We start from the raw sequence: 19,815 nt of genomic DNA, 5'->3' as shown, positions 1-19,815 counted from the left end.
ACATCCTGTGTTCAATTCTTCCATTTGGTCTCATCTGTCACCGACAGAACGCAGTCAACAGAGTGAAACCGCTGAGTCTGACAGAGAGGAAAGCCTCGCAGCTCCCAAACCTCCATCTGCACAGCCTGCTGAGACGGCCAACGAGCAACCGGCTCCAAACAGCCTGTAGGCTTCTTCTCCTCATTTCCCCCCCAAAATCTCAAAAACAAATGTTGAAAACTAATGTTGATTTTTACTGTAACTCAGCACATAACCCCAAACTCATCCTTCTTATGTCTCTCTATCAGCGCCATCCCTGATGCCATGGTGCTGTCCAGTACCTTCCAGGGGGCTGCAGCCACCGCAGAGAGTCAGCGTCCTCCTCTGAACCTGGACTTCCCTCAGTGGAATGGACACGCCACACTGGAGGACATGGCGCTGACCTGCCAGAGACCCACTACAGTCAGTACATTCACCACATGTGGTCATTTCTCAGCCGTGGAACGTCAGAAAGGTTTTTTAAACTGTGCTGTGTGCTTGTGTAGGTGGTGTTGTCCGACGACATAGGAGACGTGGCAGCAATCGGCGAGTGGGGGGAGCAGCTGGTTAACTCCTTCCTGTGCCACTGGAGAGACAGCGGTGAGCCCGGACGACCCGCGCACGTCCTGTGGTGCAATCAGAGCGGAGAGAGTGGCCAGCCGTACGACTTCAGGCTCACCTTCGAAGCCGCGGGAGGGCCGGGGGTGGTGTATGTGGAGGTGAAGTCGACTATAAAGAAAGAGAAGTCATTCATCCACCTCTCTGCCAACGAGCTGGACTTTGCACTGAAAGAGAAGGAGCGATATCACATATTCCGAGTGTACAGTGCAGGAGACGCCCAGAACGTTCGCCTGTGTCGCATTCAGAACCTGGCGCAGCATCTCCACACCAAAGACCTGGCACTTTATCTGTTTGTATGAGTCTTTGTACATTTGTGGAGATATTTGCACTATATTAACCCACACCACTGACACGCCAAACATTCATCTGCCTTTTAAAGTTATTCCTAACTGCACTGATTTTAGTTCTTTTAATCTGTGTCCAACCTGCTGTCTATTATTTTACCTGCTACTGAGAACAATGAGCACATTCCTTTGTCACTTGATATTTTTATTGGCAACAAACTATACACAGTGTCCTGTGTTTTTTAGTGAGTGTTCAGTGGATATACTGAATGTTTTTAACCTTTTTTTACCCCCCCCCTACCTCACATTTACTCTGGCATTCCTTTGAAATAAAAGCCTTTTTCTGTCTGTAACAGTTTGACTATATGTGAACAGACTTGTTTTTATTCCTTAAACAAGATTACAGAAGGTTCTAATACGTCATTAGCAACAACGAATTCTGTCACCTTAACCTCACTGACAGATGAAGCAATTATAGCAGAGGTTTAAGTTAAATCAAGTGGAAGCTGAAGCTGACTGGACAGGGTCCCTCACGGGCTCCCATCATTCCTGGTAATTACACTGTCACAGTGAACAGGCTGTACTTCGCAAACGGAACATCTCTATGATGCTCGCACGGCTCTATCCGCTCATCGTACAAAGCTTTTCTTGAAACAGTTATTATTCCTCAAAGTAAAGGCCGTCTGACTCACTGCCCAGTTCAAGCCTGAACCAAAGAACCACTGAATTTCTGACTTTACCCTGGTGGAACCACTCTGACGGACCCCAGTTGGTCCTTGAACCTCACTGTCAGAGCCACAGCCTCGCCGTAGGATGATAATCTTTGCAAAACAGGACACTTATTATCCATGTGATGAGTGTTGGTGGAGAGATCCAAAACAGCCTCCGGGGACAGCACCTCCCTATTTTCATCCTGTGATGCAACCACTTGGTAACCAGAGGGCTGTTTTCTACAAAGAATCAGTCATGGGTAATGTGTCACAGAGACTAAATATATGAAATGAGCCAGCTGCAGCTTCTCTGGTCAGAACAAACACTTTAGTGTCAATCTGTAAATAGACAATGCAGCGAGAGCTCATGAAAAATACCTACAGGCTATTTGTTTAAAATCTAGTATCAGATAATACATTCCATAGGAATAATACTGTATAATGTCCTAATAGAGGGAAAGGAACAAACATCTTCAGACAGTGTGAAGTTGCTGCAGTGTTTGTCAGACTCATACTGAGCCACAGTCATGAGACAGCACAGAGATGACTACCAGGTGATATTTGTTTTTCCACAAAAAAAGCACATTTATATTAGAAGTGGGACCCCTCTTGCGCTGCACAGATGCCCCTTCTGTATTGCACTTATGTAGCATTCAGGTGCAGCTTGTAAACTCCAGAGCTCTTAAGAGTTAGGATTTTCGGATCATTTATTTCAAATTTCATTAAGGTTAGAAACCTTTTATTAAGGGAGACGTAAGGTTTAAAGTAAGAACAGACAGAATTATGAAAGTTTGAAATCATTTTGAATTCTGCCAGAGAAATCTTAATTTTACCAATGTGGTGCTAAATCCAACATGTGGTGACGTTGTGCTGATGCAGTCATATAAAACAAATTGAGTAAAAAGGTAAAGATGGGATGGTGACCAGCTTCTTCTGGCATCAAAAGAGAAACAGGATCTGTGTCCAAAATAAAAACCTTAAGTTAAGATAACATTCAACATAAAGTGATTCATCCAACACCCACACGTTTATAACAGGGACAACTTCCAGTGTCTTCCACAGAGCTGGAACAAAGTCCACAATATCTATCAGCTTCCTCTTGCATGAGAAGACTTTACTGATTGTACGACCAAAGGTGGACTGCAGGTTATGAGGTGCATCTATACAGCTATACAAACCTGTATCATCTGCATAACAACGACTATTAGTTCCATGAAAATACATTGATTATTTATAGAGAAAAAATTTGACAGATTTTGCAAGTAATAAAAGAGAGATAAATACCATAAAGAGGACTTCACATGATAATATAATAATAACAATAAATCTCCTCTGCTATGGGTTTACAGTATTCAAGTATTTACAGTCTGTAAGCGTTACAAAGCTACAGTTTTTTTTTATGCGTGACAAATGGGCATAAAGAGTGGAAGCTGACATTCTTCAGTGTAAAATTAATCTAAATTTAGTTTTGAACATTATGAAAAAAAAGATATTATTATTATTGACCAGGAAAATACACTGGCTACAACAGATCACAATAAACAAGGTGGATAAGAAAAAAAAAAAAAGTTATATACACTATATTCACCTTTCGAGTATACTGATATGCATGATTAATAAATGTTATAAATAAATAAAAAGTAATGTGATTTAAGTGAGGTGTGAGTTAGGGTATGTATTTATAGATTGATATTGTAACAGTTAAAGAGTGCCACATGAGGTCATGCTGGTGTCATAGACTGTGGCAGCTGTTGGAATGAAGGCCTGTGGTAGATCTCCTTCTTAGTAGCAGTCTGCTGCTGAAGGAGCTGTTTAAGACCTCCACAGTCTCATGCAGGAGGTGAGAGGAGCTGTTCCTCCCTCACTTCCTTTATGGAGTCTAGGGGGCAGTCCAGTTTAAAGTTTTCAGGTGATATTCAGTCATTGTTTTCACTTTGATTACTTTTCATGGTCACTGAGCATCTACCAGTTTAACATGTAATGAACCCACAACCAGGTGTACCTGCTGGTACACAGTCCTGCAGGACACAGACACTGTATGACGCACAAACTTAGGTCAATCAGAATATCAATCATATTGAATATTAATCAGGAAGTTATCTCAGGGGGCGTGTCTGTAGTGTTGTAAAAGGGCGTGTTTTGTAACTTGGGATACAATGAATCGACAACCCTGCACCTGTTATGATATTTCCTACTGCCCCTGAAGGCAGCGTAGTCTGTACGGAGACAGCGAGCAGCGGCGGCTCCCGGCGGAGCAGCGCCGTGATTGGCCAGAGCGGGGAGGAGAGGAAGGGCTTACCTCCCCCATCCTCCCTCTCTCTCTCTCTCTCTCTCTCTCTCTCTCTCCTCACTACAGGCGCTCCACTCCTCTGCTGCCTCCCCTCTCTCTCCTCTCCTCCCATCCTTAGAGGACAGAGCGATGCGGAGACAATAGGACGCAGAAGAGCCGGAGGAGACTGCAGGATGCTCGGCGCCACATCCACCGTCACACCGCTTCACGGAGGCTTCTCACAGGACACCGAGATGAGACGTTTCTCCCGGCTCACCTGGCTTTAGTATGCGCTCAGGTCAACCCGTGTGTTTACAGGCAGCCTGGGCTGACAGGGCGGACTCCACAGCCCCCATATGGGAACCAACTGAAGGGTGAGTGGCGGAATAAACCCGGTCTCACCTCCACCCGGAACATCTCCCACATCTGACTCACTAAATTATACTACGACTACAAAAACCAGCATGCATTACAGTGTATTTTCATGGATTCGGTGTGTAATCGATTAGGCCTATAATGTGCAGCAGCACACACTGAAAACAATGCTGTGATTGGTCCATACTGGTGTGTGTGTGTGTGTGTGTGTGTGTGTGTGTGTGTGTGCCAATTTAGTCCTCCAGCAGACAAACAAAACTGCAGCCTGTTGGGTGTTTCATCTTGTTTACAATATTTCTATAAACTGTGTTATTGATCACACAACACACAACCTCCTGCACCCCCACCCCCCTCCACCACCACTACCACCACCACCACCTCCTCCACCGCCATGCATCCTGCACACAGGAGGCAGCCTAGCAGGTATCTGCAGTGTGTAGTGTGTGTGTGTGTGTGTGTGTGTGTGTGTGTGTGTGTGTGTTTGCCTGTCACTCAGCTCTGAGCTCTGTTACAACATAAACGGGGTGATTTTCCTCCGAGTCAGTGCTGTCTGAGGGCACACTGCAGGTGGGCTCTGAACATGACGTGCCCCACAGACTGTCTGCTGAATAATAAGAGAGCATAATGTTTACATCCTGACTGCCTCCCTGCACATGCTGCTTTCAGTTTGCTTGCTGGGCCGGCGTCCAGTCTTTTTGTGCCTTCCTCAGATGAATTCTGGGCGCAACAACCGTTTTGTGCACATTCTGTTCTCACCCAGAACAATAATGAAATCCACAATTATTGTTTGGCAGGAGTAACGTAGAGTGAAGCACCCTGTAATTAATTCCTGTTTTAGAGTAATCTTCTGTTGCTTTATGGATTCTAAAGCCACTGTGGGAGGTTGTCTACTTGTGTGTGTGTGTGTGTGTGTGTGTGTGTGTGTGTGTGTGTGTGTGTGTGTGTGTGTTTGCTGATCAAAGTGGGTTTAAGCTCCTTGATGGTAAAAGCAGACACACAATACAAAAATCACTTCAACATGGAGTCACTGATCACAATGTAGGTCACATAGACTCTCTGGACTCTCCGGTGCTCAACAGTCCTCACCAACGGGTGTCTCGCCAGCGGCGCTGATAACTCTGGCTGGGTTTGTCCTCATCATACCAACACACAGCTTTGTCAGGGAGGTGTCCTCATGTTGCTTTTGTACAGAGAAACTGAGATTTTCGGTGTAGGTGCAGCCTCATTGGTTGAAATCCAGAAATTGAGCTGTGAAGTAGGGCTGTGCGATGTGAAAGCATATTTTACACACAATATGGCAAATAAAAAATCACTTATCCCACATCATAACACAAACTCTTCATATGTGCAAAAAACAACAAAAAAAACCCAGTTTGCTCTGGGTGTAGAAAGCTAATATGGTCATACATAAAACGTAATACAAAGTATTTAATTATCGACCAGCCCTACTTTTTGTTTGACATTTTGGGAAATATTTGTATTCACTCTCTCACCGAGAGTTAGACAAGAAGATCAATACCATTCTCATATTTGTATATAAGATAAAGCTAAAGTCGGGGGGGGTGATTAGCTTAGCTTAGCATAAAGACTGGGGACAGGTGGAAACAGCTAGCCTGGCGCTGTCCAAAGTGAAAAGTCTTTTAAAAACACGTCTAAAACTGACTGATCACCACATTGGACTTTGTTTAATTAATCTGTACACCAACCAAAATGTAAAAAAAAACGACAAGCTAAGGCTTCATGGGGAGATGCATGCTGGGACTATTTCTTAGCTGGGCTTAGCAACAACCTTGTGGTTAAAAAAATGCTTCAAGAAGATAAATAAAAATTTGCTTGTAGGCAGATTTTGTTACCTTCAGACAGAGGTAGGTTAACATATTTACAGTACAGACATAAAAGTGGTACCAACCTTCTCATCTAAATCTCAGCATAAAAGTAGATAAGCTCATCTCCTGAAGTGTTGAACTATTCCTTGGACATTTTTTCACACTCCGTGTTTGTGTTTGACGAACCTCCTCCAGAAACTCACACATGCCCCTGTAGAGCCACCATGTGTGAGGTGGTTTTTAAGTCGTAGCATTTCTAATTAGGAGGTCAGAGGTCAGTTACACAAGGACATGGTCTGAAAAATTATTTTCCTGACCTTTAAATGAAGCTGGAAATGTGGTAAAGAATCTGCTACACCGTGGATTTCAGTTGCTGTTATGTCACTCGGTGCTGTTGGCTAGTGGTGCAGAGATATTGGCCACCACACTATCTTCCTCCACACACACATACACACACACCTGCTTGCTGGTACTTTGCTGCTCAACGGCCCTTGTCATTGTGCCACTCTCCCTCTCTTTCCTCTCTCATTATTTTCTCTCCCATACACCACTCCCTGTCAATGCCTGGTAACACACACACATACACAGACACACACACACACACTTTGTGGTCAGCTTTTTTTGTAAACAGAAGACAAATCCTATGCGGGCACAAAAACCTTTGTGTTGCTGATGCTCCTCACATGGGAGCAGCAGGAATGTGCATGTTTGCGGCTCGTGTGTCGGGGAAACTGAAAGGTCAATGAAATGGAAAAGGGATGAAGATGGCGTTGCACTAATTGTCGAGGGCAGGATGGCGGTATCGAGCGGGGGTGGACAGGGCCACGATCATCGCCTTGGCTCACTGAATGTGCTCGGCAGGCCAACTCTGTCCGCTGGTTGTGTAAGCAGTCTGGGATTTAGTGAGCTGTGGGCCCTGGTCGCTTCCACAGAGTGTTGGATCTGGTGGCACGGATTGTCAGTGAGGAGAGAGGAGGAGGAGGAGGAGGGGATCTGTGGTCAGTTGAGAGGAACATGGTGTAGCTTGTGTTTTTTTAGTACGTTGCATTTGAAAACCTGTGGGAGTGTACAGGTGCAGTCCTGAGGAGGAAAATAGGACTGTCATGAAACGGTCAGTTTAAAGTTGCACGGAAATCAGTGATGCATATATTTATAGACAGTTTAATTACTAGGGTTTGAAACTAGCAGTTATTTTCATCATCAATTACTCTATTGATTGATTTTTGTCTATAAAATGTCCAAAATGAGACAATTTTTAATCATGATGGACCAATGCAATCATAAAACAGACTACAGCAGTAAATCCTCACATTTAAGAGGCTTGAGAAATCAAAACCATAATAATCTTTTATCAAAACAGTTTTCTGCCAATCAACTGATTGATTAATCAACTAATCACTTCAGCACTACTGTTCTACAAAAGAACACCTATGGGGTGGCAGGAGCTCAGTCCGTAGAGACTTAGCATGGGAACCGGAGGGTGGCTGGTTCGTGGCCAGTTCAAGTCCAGCTCTGACCACAGTATGTGTGTTGACTGGTAGCTGGAGAGGTGCCCTACACATTTGCATGTCTATAAGCCTGTTGTGTGTGTGCGGATTATACTTATATAAAGTATATTTAATCTAAAGTAAGTGTTCTTCTTCTGCACCCCCACTGTTTGACCTGCTTTAAAGAAGAACTCTAAACCAAACCTTTTTTAATTATCACCTTTTGAAGTTCTTACGGTGAACATGTTAGCAAAATAGCTTATTACATAATGGAGCAACATTAGCATTCACTTGGAGTTGTTTTTCGAGCCACCTCATGAATAGATATTCAAAGTTTATTCTCCTTCTCTTCTATTTTGGTCTCCACCAACTCCCGAGGGAAATATCTGGCTCTTTAGCTGCTAGCTGTTCAACTTAAGCTAGTTGCAAAGTTTGTCCGATGTTTTTTTTTTTTTTTTGACTCAAACAAGTTGCCTGCTGTGTCTGAAAACGTCGTTTTGAGAGTGTAATTTGTTGTCTTGAAAACCGAAACAGTGAGCTTAAAGACACTAAAAAGCTGCGTAGAGCTGCGTACTACAGAGTCGAGTGATAATTCTCTTTAGGTTGGTTTCTACAAGTGGCACCTTTCATATTACACACAGTTATTTGACTGTTCGTCCATAGTAATCAGAGCTAAAGGTTTTGGAGATCTGGTGACAAGCATTACGTCGACGTGTAAAACAGTGGCGCTGGAAGATATCGGCACATTTATTTAACTGTAACTTTAGAATTAATGTCTGGATAATATGCAGATTTCTGTCGTATATTGGACCTAATGGTTTAAATTTTTGGTACTTTAGATTCACTTTTCATATTTCTATTAAAGTTTTGGAATGATATTCATGGTAGAAAGTCTTCCTGGGTCCATGGGTGTCACATGACCTCCAGTTCTTACTTTGGCCACATAGGGTTACCTCAGAGGAAGGAGGTTTTAAAGAAAACAGCGCTTATGGGAGGTGTAGTCTTTATTTAGTGAGATTGCATCATAAGTAGTAACAATAAGTCCATTGTTGTCATCTATACCTTGTGGCAGATATTCCTTTACATCACAAACAAAAGACACATGTTGTACGTTTAAGGTCGATAAGCTGCAGGGGAAATGCTTTGCTATAGGGCAACATACGTCCCATTTTCCCCTATCCAATCAGATTCAAGCTCTGACAGGGTGCTGCTCAATTATTGGCTCTGCAGTTGTTTTTGCCAAGGATGTGAAATGCAGCTAGTTGTGCATTGAGTTACAGCTATTGTTAACACTGAGCCTATGTGACGCAGCAAACACGCACGCACACACACACACACACACACACACACACACACACAGAGTGGGATAGCAGACTTCCACTCCACATAGAGAGTCGACATTTGTCCTGACCTGATGACTCATTGAGCTATGAATCTAATGCTGTTTCTATATAAACACAGATGCAGCTCTCTTTGTGAAAGAGACACCCCCGCCGCACACACACACACACATGTTCATCCGAGCGGCCAATACAGCTGAAAGCATAAAGATAAGGAGAGATGGTGTGTGACGTCTGTTGGGAGTGGCTGTACACACAAACACACACACACTCACTGATGACGTGTAATTTAAATATCTGCATATCAGGATGTTTTAAAGTCGAGTTATCAGAGCTGTGGTGCAATTTACAACATTTTAACATCATATTTAGACACATTTGTGATATTTCACAAATTGTGACCAACTCACTGCTTCCGTTCATCATAAAATATGTTTGTTTCTTCTTGTTCAAACATTATTTTAATGTTTCTCACACTAACGAAACAGAGCACCTCAGTGAAAGTCTTTCTTGTGGTGTTCCTGCAGCTCGATGCAGAAGATTGTATCACGCTTTGTATGTAGTCCATCCTCTGTTAGCGTGTACATTCAAAACTTTGGCTGAAATGTGTTGACCTCAATTAAATGAAATAGTTGAGCAGAGCAGCTTCCAATCATTTTGATTTTAATGTGTTTAAAGGTCCAGTGTGTCAGATTTATTTACAGAATATAATATTCATAGCTTTGTTTTCATTAGTGTAGAATCACCTGAAAATAAAAATAGTGATGTTTTTGTTACCTAAGAATGAGTCTTCTATATGTATCCTCTTCATGGCGGAGTCCGCCATGTTGAACTGTGGCCACCGTGGTTTCTCCTTTCACGTTCAGAAGAAGAGGGTAAGGTGAGGGGTTGCAATCAGCAACAACACAACAACTACACACTGGCCCTTTAAGTTCAAAAGGTTCAAGGTGAAATTTGGTTTAGTTTACTTTGATTCACTCAGTATCAACTCTGCTTTTTAGAGAATCCTGGGTATGTTTATTAAAAACAATCATCAAACAGGAGATGTAGTCTGCACAATCTGTTGATCCACTGTGTAGTGTCCATACTTAAAAAATGGATTATTGATCATTAATAGCCAAAGTAATCATCTTTCATTCACTTTATGGTACAAGGCAAGCACAACAAGTAGAACGTTTTGCAGCCGAAGTAGCTTTGTCAGATATGTTACTGACAACAAGGTGTAATTTCTTTATGTTGTATTCACTATTAATAATCTCCACCAGCACAAGACACATGCAGGAGCTCAGGTCCAACAATCACAGCTCTTACAGCCTCCACATGGCCACATCTCCATAGTTACATACAGTCAGATTTAGGTGGTGCTGTACACCTTATGGGATTTACAGTGACAATCCACAGATGTATGACCTTGTGTGTGCACGGTAACATGATAACTGAAAACGTGATGACAACAGACAGCGAGCTGTGGTGAGCTGTGCGTTCCTGGCTGCAGGTGGAAGATTTCAAAAGGTTTTTATATGCTGTAAAATCCATTTACAAGGCAGTGAAATTCTTGTTACACGGCTACCCTGGAAGATACCTAAAAAACATAACAGTAAGGACTCAGTATATAACTAAAAAAACAGATAAATGGGGAGAGGTATGAAGACCAATGCTGCATAAAATAATAAAAGACTGCACACAAAAACAAATGCATATGACATTCCAATGCTAATACATTAACTTAGCAGTAAAAATGCAGTTTGTTGGCTTATGTTCTTTAGTCCAAAAGACAGAAGCACAAAAAACATCAACACTGACGGGACGGAGGCAACACACCAGACTGAACCAAAGCATCACTGTTCCCTTGACAACAAGCTGAGGTTTAAAAATGCTGCACCGCACCACAAACATGAAGTCAAACAAGATATTCAGATGGCTTGTCTTAACTGCGTTAACTCCTCTGCAGAACACACGCACACACACACACACACACACACACACACACACACACAAGGTGCCGCATGTATCCTACAGTGCTACAGTAAGCACTTCTAACGCTGGACAGAAACAAATGGCTTTCTCTGTTTACAACCCCCTGCCCTCCCTCCTGTGTGTGTGTGTGTGTGTGTGTGTGTGTCTTCATCACATGTGTCCGAGAGCTTTTAATGCAGTACATCCTCTCTGCGCTGCCATTTATCACCCAAACTGACTCATCCGTCCTCACCTGCTGGTATCAACTGCTCTTCCTGTCCGCTTCGCACAAAAAAGATTACACTCCCACAGAGGAGCACGGAGGCCCGTGGAGAGCATGACAACATACTTCAACCAGTGTGCTGATGTGTGTGTTTTGTCACATAGCCGGTGACTTAACGCATGATGAGGCAGGTTATGTCTGCTTGCAGCCGCTCGCTTCATGTCAGAATTTTATTTTCTGCATCTTGAAACTAGATGGCGGAAAGAAATTTAACTCTTCAAAGGTTTGGAGAGAACAGAGATAAAAATGTGCACATACATTGACAAGGATCTGTGCTGATGATAACTATGAGGGCCAAGTGTTGCTGCTTTTTTCCTGTGAGTGAGGACAGGAAGGCAGATTCACAAGTGTCTCCTCGGAAATGGAGAGAGGCTGCTTTTCCAGCACTCCAGGTTATGTAATAAGTGTGTGTGTGTGTGTGTGTGTGTGTGTGTGTGTGTGTGTGTGTGTGTGTGAACGCGCAAACTCCTATATTTCTTCCACATGCGCTTGGATCTATAGAGGGTCAGGACTTGGCTCAGTTGCTGCTCAGGAAGAAAAAAAAGAAAGCAATCACTAAGAATAATCACACTGCAGCAGGGAATGGATTTGCTCGAAAGGACTGTTATTGGCTGTGTGTGTGTGTGTGTGTGTGTGTGTGTGTGTGTGTGTGTGTTTGTGTGTATGTGTGACTCAGCTCACAGCTCAGCTCTGGCATCCCCCTTGGCGAGTAGCATTTAGAATTACTTAAGCCTTCACTGCAGATAATTAGCATTTTCAGCGACTATCACACTGCAGATCAGAACAGACTGTGAGCCGCAACATCGACAGCTTGTTGTCCATCGATGACCTTGAAAACCAACAGAAATATCACACACACATACACACACACTCCTGTCTATCATCCCAAAGGAGTACATGTGTAAAGTTGTGGGGACCATATGTTCCCTGTGTGTGTCCACACTGAGGACAGACAAGTGGTTTTATTGTGCAAGGCAGAGATGACCGGAGAATACCAATGGACTCATCTTCTTGTCAGACACACCTTTAATCTCTTGTTTTATTTTTGTTTATTTATTTATTATGGATTTATTATCATATTTTACACCTCAGTGTGTACTTATCACATAAAACAGATGTTTCACATGCCAGCTGTCATGTAAAATGTTTTCTATGTGATAAACATGAGCAGTCTGTTTCAAATATAATACACAATTTTTGCTTTGCAATTGCATTTATTAGCATTTCACAATTTTTGCAATTTGAAAACTTACACAATACAACAACTACAACAAAAATAAATAAAGAAATAAATAATAACATTAATATGCATTATTATTATTATTATTATTATTATTATTATTATTATTATTATGTTTGTTATTCTTCTTCTTCTTTATAATTCCATCAGTTTACCGTAACCACCTATCCTTATCAGGGTCATGGGTGGCTGGAGCCTATCCCAGCTGACACTAGGTGGGAGGCAGGGTACACAGCATACAAGTCTATGGTCATTTAAATGTATGTATGTGTTTACTATAGCACCCCCTGCAGGTGAAACTCCATAATTTGTATTTAAATAATAAAAGTAAGGATAAGAATAAAAAATATTTACCAATGTGAAATGTTTGTCCTCTCTTGTTTCTGTACAGTGACACCGGGTGTTAGCTGCTGCTGCTCTTGTCCTAGCTGAGCGTCCGTTCCACAGTTTTTTTTCTCCCCCGGTCCGTCCCTTGCAACAGTCCCCGGAATGAGTTCCTCTCCGCTGGTGTCTCGAGCCAACATGGACATCCTGGACGAGCTGCAGCTGATTGCAGCCCAGAACCTGGAGAGGCTGGAGGTCAACAAGTACTATGAGGTGATCAGGGAGTTGGGCAAGGGCACCTACGGCAAGGTGGACCTGGTCATCCACAAGATAAGAGGTGAGGGGGCATATATACACAAACAATATGTACACTCCAAATAAGTAAAAAGAAAAAAATCTGCAGTGACAAGATGATGAGGTTATTTTTCTTCAATTTTGCCCCAAAAGGTACAAAAATGGCACTGAAGTTCCTGAAGAAGAAGACAACCAAGCTGAAGTCTTTTCTGCGGGAGTACAGTATCTCGCTCTACCTGTCGCCCTGCCCTTTTATCATCAACATGTTTGGCATCGCCTTCGAGACAGACGATTACTATGTGTTCGCGCAGGAGTACGCTCTGGCAGGGGACCTCTTTGACATCATTCCTCCACAGGTGCTCCATCTCATCTATTATTCTCGTTATTGCTTCTATGCATCATTGCTTTTGCAAAAATAAACATGCAGCCAAGTACTTAAAGCTACAGGACAGCATATGGGGAAGCATCTAAACAATAGTTTTAACCCAATTTTGACATAATTTCAAAAGTCGGGTTCAAGAACTCTCTTGCACCTCTTGTTGACATGGTGTTGACACACCAGGGGTGATCTGCCTGATTTCATTCAAGGTTATAGTGCATTTCATTTGGTTGCCTGTCAATGGTATGCCTCTAGTTATGTGAATAAAACTTTACATAAACTTTATATAAAACTACATTACCTCGAACCTGAACATGCTGATTCAGCTACTGCAAGTGTGACTTCAATGCTCTACCTAAACCAATGCCAATTTTCACCAAACATTTGCTGGTGCATTGCAAAGTGTTACCACCAGCTGTGCATTGTGTTGTACATTTTCTTACATGTGTCCTAAGACATTTAACACACAACATTTGTTAGGGTTAGCCAGTAGTTAAAGTTGTTTTATTGGTGTATATACCCTTAGCATTGTGGTTTAACCTCTGATCTGCTTCTGTTGGTTCCTTTAGGTTGGTCTTCCTGAGGCAGTGGCAAAGCGCTGTGTGCACCAAGTAGCCATCGCACTCGACTACCTGCACTGTAAGAAGCTGGTCCACAGGGACATCAAGCCTGAAAATATCCTCATCTTTGACCGAGAGTGCCGCAAGGTCAAGCTTTCTGACTTCGGCATGACACGCAGAGCTGGCTCACCTGTGAAAAGAGTGAGTAACATTTCTTTGACTTCCAATTCTCTCTTGTTTGGACCATGGTGTTGACTTGTTGAGTTTGTCTTTCAGGTGAGTGGCACCATCCCCTACACGGCCCCAGAGCTTTGTGATGTGTCCCGCCATGAGGGCTTCTGTGTGGACTACAGCACTGATGTCTGGGCCTTCGGTGTGCTGCTCTTCTGCATGCTGACTGGCAACTTCCCCTGGGAGAAGGCACTGCCCTCTGACTCCTTCTACCAGGAGTTCATTCGCTGGCAGAGGAGGAGGACGAACACCGTGCCATCCCAGTGGAGGCGTTTCACTGAGCAGGCCCTCCGCATGTTCCGCCGGCTGCTCTCCGTTGAACAAGACCGTCGCTGCTCCGTCAAAGAGGTCTTCGGGTACTTCAGCCACTCCTGGATGCTGGACGCGGAGAACAACAACAACAATGGCAACAGCAACAGCAACAGTGGAGGCGGTGGAGAAAGGGTTAACGCGGGAGGAGGAGGAGGTGGAGGAGGAGGGGCAGGAGGAGGTGGAGGAGGAGGAGGGGGAGGGGTGCGCGGAGAGGTGGATGGCACTATCTCGTCGTCTTCATCCGGCGAGGAAGATGAGGAGCTCCTTGTGGAGAGGATGAAGCAGCAGACTTTATCTCCTCTATCCCCGCTGTCACCCCTCTCTCCTATGTCTCCGGTGGTGGTGGAGAGGGGTAGCGGTGGCGGGGCTAAGGGCGGGATGATGGAACCAGGCAATGGCCACCATTTTGTGTCCGTCTCCACCAACAGCTCCGTGTCGTCCACCAACAGTTATGATCGAATGCCGCGAGAAAACAATTCGCCGGGTGGTCGCATGCTTGTGGCTACGCCCATTGAAATCTGCGTCTGAGTGCGTCAGAACGTTAATGTTATCGCAGACTGGTACACACTTTTATACCTCTCATCCAACCACATAGATGTGCATGCATGGAAAAAAGAAACAGACAATGAATACTAACGTTTTAAACATCTTGAGAAAGGAAGGGCACACATGGAAGACTTAGAAAGTATTTGTAGAATGCATACATTCCTCAAGAGGTAGGACCTTTGGTCAGTGGTGTCGAGAGACTCCAAAAAGAAGCCCCATTTACACTTTTATTTCATTGATGTGCGCAAATGCAGTTTTGTGAAACCCAGAGGAAAAATGAAAAATTGCTTCCATTAGAGATTCTGTCACTTCAACCATCCGAAAAGAAGACCAAAATGTATTTCTAAAAGCAATACTTCCAGCAAAAAAAGTAAATAAGACACAAAAGTAGAAGAGTGGTGTGTGATCTCTTCAGGACGTTGTTTTTAATGAAGCCAAGGGACAAAGGATTTGTATTTTTGAAGAAGACTAAAACAGAGTTCAAGGAAATACCTTCTAAGATAAAGACGAGTGAGCGGTGGTTTTAAATGTTTCATGTGTAACAATGTGAAAGTGCGAGTGTGTTTGTTGTGTGTATCACTGTGTATGTATGAATCTGAAAGAAGTGGATTTTGCTTTGAGGATTTGATTATTTATTTGAATCTAAAAAGACTACACACTCTATTTTTTCTATTGGTTCTTTTGTAAAGCAGCTTTCTTTGTGTTCCGTTCGACTTCACATTTGATGTTCTGGCATAGCTGTGCCAAATCCACTTCTCTGTGCAACATCTTTGGTTGGCTGTACATATTGGTATGAATAGTTATATATTACGTATGAGTTTTAACCAATGCTTTTCAGGCGGAATATTTTCCCGTCCACGACGTCAAGACTAGACCGAAAGAAGGCTTATGATGTCTCTGTTCTTCATGTCAAACATATCTACTTCACTGACTTCACTGTCAAGACTATTTTCTACTCACTCTCGAAATTCTGTTTGTATAGCTTATGTTTTTTCTTTGAAACTTTTTCCAAACAATTCCGTTTGTATTGCTTACGTTTTCTTCTAAAATTTTAGCAAGATGTATTGTCTGAAAAAAAAGATCACTTAGCATTTTCAATTCGAGGGAAAGAAATCACAGAAGATGTTGAGGAGTCACCTTTTATAAATTGCATGAAGAGTAGCTAAAACTTACCTTTACGAAAAAATCTGAACCAGCTTTACAAAAAAATTTGGGGAGAAAAAAAAAAGGATAAAAAGAGACGTAAATTGTTGTGATGTGGAATTTTTGCCGTAGCACAATTTCTTGCATTATGTCCGAGAGTGAATATTGCCGTCATGATCTCCTGAGACATCCTAGGGCTAAAAAATCAGAACAATAATTAGTTTCTATTCAGTGTGTTGTATTTGTATTATATTGCTAATAGTGTCGTGTACATCTTACCACTTTCAGAAAAAAAGCAAAGCATGAGGACATAGAGCGAGAGGCTTGAATTTAAATCACAGGTAGGGAATTAAATTCTGTAATTTTAGAAGAGACTTTTGCTTCTAAATTGCCACTTTTAGTGAAGTAGTGTGGCATAGATGTTTTTTACCACGTTAAAATTAACAGCAAAAAAAAAATCTGTCTTTCCTTTGACTCATCGTGAATATTACCTAAATGATTTGAAGAAAAAAAAAGCATTGGATCATGCACAGGAATGGGCGTTTTGTGTGTTGCTTTCCAGACATAAATCTGCATGAACGTGTATGTGCTAAAGCTCTGTTGTGAAAACCTGCTCTGTGTTTCTCCTGTCACAAGCTGTAGTATTCTCTAGATGTAGTATAGCTGCAAACAACATGTTTCTTTATCTTGTGAGAGTCACTAGCCTCAGCCTGAATATGCCCGACTGACATAAACCGTTCAGATCATTTTCATCAAAGCTGCTCCCGGATCAGCGAGCGAGTATGCAAATTACTACATCTTGTGACAATCTCTGACCTCATCGGCAGCCTTCTGACTCAGAACAAAGGACGGTCCTGATACAGACACTGTAGCCGTGCTGTTTTCTATAGCTGCTTGCTCTCCATCAGCCAGCTGCGAGCAGCACTGGCTCTGCGGCGTTTACCGTGTGAGCTCCAGCACATCGGATTCTGCTGCTGAGGCCTTTCACATGGCCGTATGAAGAAGACGTTACATGGGCCTGTACATTACCTCATCATGTCATTCCCTCACTGCAGTATTCCCCATAAAAACACCCTTCTTCTTCTCCTGAACACTTGATGTATCCACTGCATATCAAATGTCTGTACTAATGAACCATTTAGTCTGATTAAACATCAAGTGACAAATCTGGCAGCGGTGAAGCAAAGGGGTGGCCAGTTTTTTTGAGAACAAAAGAAATAATCAAATGAGAGTTCACATGTAATTTCTTTAAATTAACACAAATGGCCTAACCATAAAATATGCTGCAGAAATGACCTTTTGTTTATTTGCTGTGACTCTTCAATGCCTTAGATAGCTTTACCTTTATCTATGAACTTTTCAATTTCCATCATTTGGTCTCAGCTGATCAGTTTCCAGAGCTCGCTTCCTCCCTTTTGTAACGGACAACGATTGTGTAGTTAACTGACAGGGCATGCAATAGATGAGTGTGTTTTATGACAGTGTAGCTGGGAGTGCAAGATACTGCCTTATACACTTTAACACAGAGAACGGACATTTAATTCTTTACCATGGTCAAATGGAAGTTAAAAATTTGAATTTTTGAACAGTAACAGCAGAGGCCAGAATAGAGAATAAAGCCTGGCTACCCCATTGGTCACCACATCACTACTCTGGTCAATATTTTCTTTTCTTTACGGAACCTTTCCTGCAAATAGCTAAACATATTCCTATGCTGTGCAGAGTTATATTAAAGGCGCTCTGTGGAGTTTTCATGTGAACAAACATGATGTAATGGTGGCACACTGTTACGTTTCTTGGTGTGTCGCTGCCACCAGTTGTCAGGGAATTATAGCAGAAAACTGGCGTAAGGATGTGCATGCAGGTCTTTGTATGCACAAATGGACACCCGCCTGTAAAAATATTGCTCATAGCGCTACTAGTGGTCAATCTTCCACAGGGTACCTTTAACTTTGTCTTTTGGATTTAAAATGGAGATTTACTTTTGCTTCTTCTTTGAGAACTTCTTTGGAGGTTCGTCGTTATATATTAACAGACTATTTGGGGTCAGTCTTAAACAAAATTCTGGTCATAAGCAAACATCCACTAACTTCCACTGAATTACATATAACAGCTCATTCAATATCATCTCTAATGGTGTACTGTAGCTTGGTAGTCATTTAGCAGTGACTGTTGACTGTTAAGTGAGTGAATGAATACAAATCTAAAACAGTGACTATTTGACCTGTGGCACTGTGCCAAGCCAAAAAAGAAAAAAAAGAATAAAACTCAAAAAAGACAAAGTCAATATGAAAAGTGTTTGGCTTCACCACTAAAATCTATGTGAGACTCATTCTTAGACCCAATGGTCAATATGTTATAACAGTGTTAGGGATTGATACTAAAGAATCTTAGTGTATGTTTGCATTAAGAATGTCAGAGTGGATGTTTTGGTATAGTGCCATGTTAGGATGAAAGTTACTCCTGTTACGATCAGGTCCAGTACCCGCTGCAGCCGAGGACACCTGACCTGAGAGCAGGGATGAGTCACACCAAACCAGACACGAAGGGATACGTCACCTTTTCTTCCTCGCAACGTCTGAATCAGTCGCTGCTGCCCCCTCACCTCATCCACTACGTAACGTGTGTTGTAATGGAGTTCCAGTGTCTCTACTGTCCAGTGACATATTTCAAAGCAACATCATTTTGGTGGAGTTTTAGTGAGTAGATGACCACAGCACTAGAACTCGTATCCGGTTCTGTCTTTGCAATACAACTGTCTTCCTGTAAGCTGAGATTTAGTCAATAAAAAATGAGAATTCTTGTTGGAGTGATCTTTGGAAATGAGACTGTTTTTTCATCTCTGTGATACAAGATGAAGAAGGATATACGGAAAGACACACCAGGTTAATAGGATTTTTTTAACTAATAGGTGACCATGAAACTTACCCAGCTGATTATTTACATTAAGAGAATTATCTTGTGTTTATCTCATTAAAAATGTAATGTTCATATATTTCCAGAACAGAAATCTGAACACCGGATAAAGACAGGTTCACATTTTTACCTACATAAATCATAAAATACTGTCAACAGCCACAAAAAAAATCAATTCTCTCCATGTTTTTAAGAAAATGTTCTAATTAGTCCATGAATGATATATGAACAAAATACCCCCTTTGGAATATACACACCTTTAACCCCTGAAGGACCTCTTTAATGCTAGCTGCTGAATGCACTTTATTCATCAGCTAGCTGTTCATTAATATTTTTTTGCTGCTGCTGTAAATAAGGTTTATTGTAATTGTTCCACAGATCTGAAGTGACTGCAGAGTTGATCTTTAGGTTCATCCCTTTCACATACAAAAAACATGTGGTCCATTTGTCAAAATAGTAATATTTATTATAGCAGCCTTAGGTTGTGTGTCTGAAAACTAAAACAAGCTGAAAACACTAGATTGTTCTGTAGTACTGAGAGGACTGCAGACATGAGTGATAACAGGCTTGTTTTAACAGAAGACATTCTGACATGTCACAGAGGAGGTGTAAATAATTAAATGAACAGATGGTGTCACATCATGGGACACCTGGCTTCAATGGAGCCATTGTTAATGTTATTAGTAACACCTGAACTTCTC

General features: G+C 42.2%; 2 protein-coding genes across 7 annotated transcripts in view; both read left to right on the top strand.

Annotated features, from left to right (window-relative positions):
* wu:fj29h11 (uncharacterized) overlaps positions 1-19,815 on the top strand; it is a 68,001-nt gene that overhangs the window by 45,885 nt on the left and 2,301 nt on the right. For 5 of the 6 annotated variants that reach the window (XM_027289305.1, XM_019271046.2, XM_027289303.1 and 2 more), the window contains exons 45-47: positions 48-165; positions 288-441; positions 525-1,287. The exons of the other annotated variant lie outside the window; for it this stretch is intronic. In XM_027289305.1, the coding sequence (XP_027145106.1) occupies positions 48-165; positions 288-441; positions 525-938 (686 nt within the window). In that variant the 3' untranslated portion in view covers positions 939-1,287. Of the gene's footprint in view, positions 1-47; positions 166-287; positions 442-524; positions 1,288-19,815 lie in introns of those variants that run through there. 6 annotated transcript variants of the gene reach the window in all.
* Positions 3,986-19,000, top strand: bsk146 (brain specific kinase 146). The gene is made up of 5 exons (XM_019274509.2): positions 3,986-4,276; positions 12,801-13,070; positions 13,181-13,383; positions 13,976-14,167; positions 14,243-19,000. The coding sequence occupies exons 2-5, from the start codon at positions 12,899-12,901 to the stop codon at positions 15,035-15,037; spliced, it is 1,362 nt and encodes a 453-aa protein (XP_019130054.1). The 5' UTR covers positions 3,986-4,276; positions 12,801-12,898; the 3' UTR covers positions 15,038-19,000.

Source organism: Larimichthys crocea, chromosome XVI (assembly GCF_000972845.2).
Source record: "Larimichthys crocea isolate SSNF chromosome XVI, L_crocea_2.0, whole genome shotgun sequence".
Taxonomy (NCBI): domain Eukaryota; kingdom Metazoa; phylum Chordata; class Actinopteri; family Sciaenidae; genus Larimichthys; species Larimichthys crocea.
This window is presented reverse-complemented; position numbering and strand designations above follow the sequence as displayed.

Bases quoted from the DNA above. Each gene is read 5' to 3' on its own strand.
- bsk146 (XM_019274509.2), top strand. From the start codon at position 12,899: ATGAGTTCCTCTCCGCTGGTGTCTCGAGCCAACATGGACATCCTGGAC. The intron at 13,384-13,975 runs GTGCTCCATCTC...TGGTTCCTTTAG, and splicing joins TTGACATCATTCCTCCACAG to GTTGGTCTTCCTGAGGCAGT. The intron at 14,168-14,242 runs GTGAGTAACATT...TTTGTCTTTCAG, and splicing joins CTGGCTCACCTGTGAAAAGA to GTGAGTGGCACCATCCCCTA.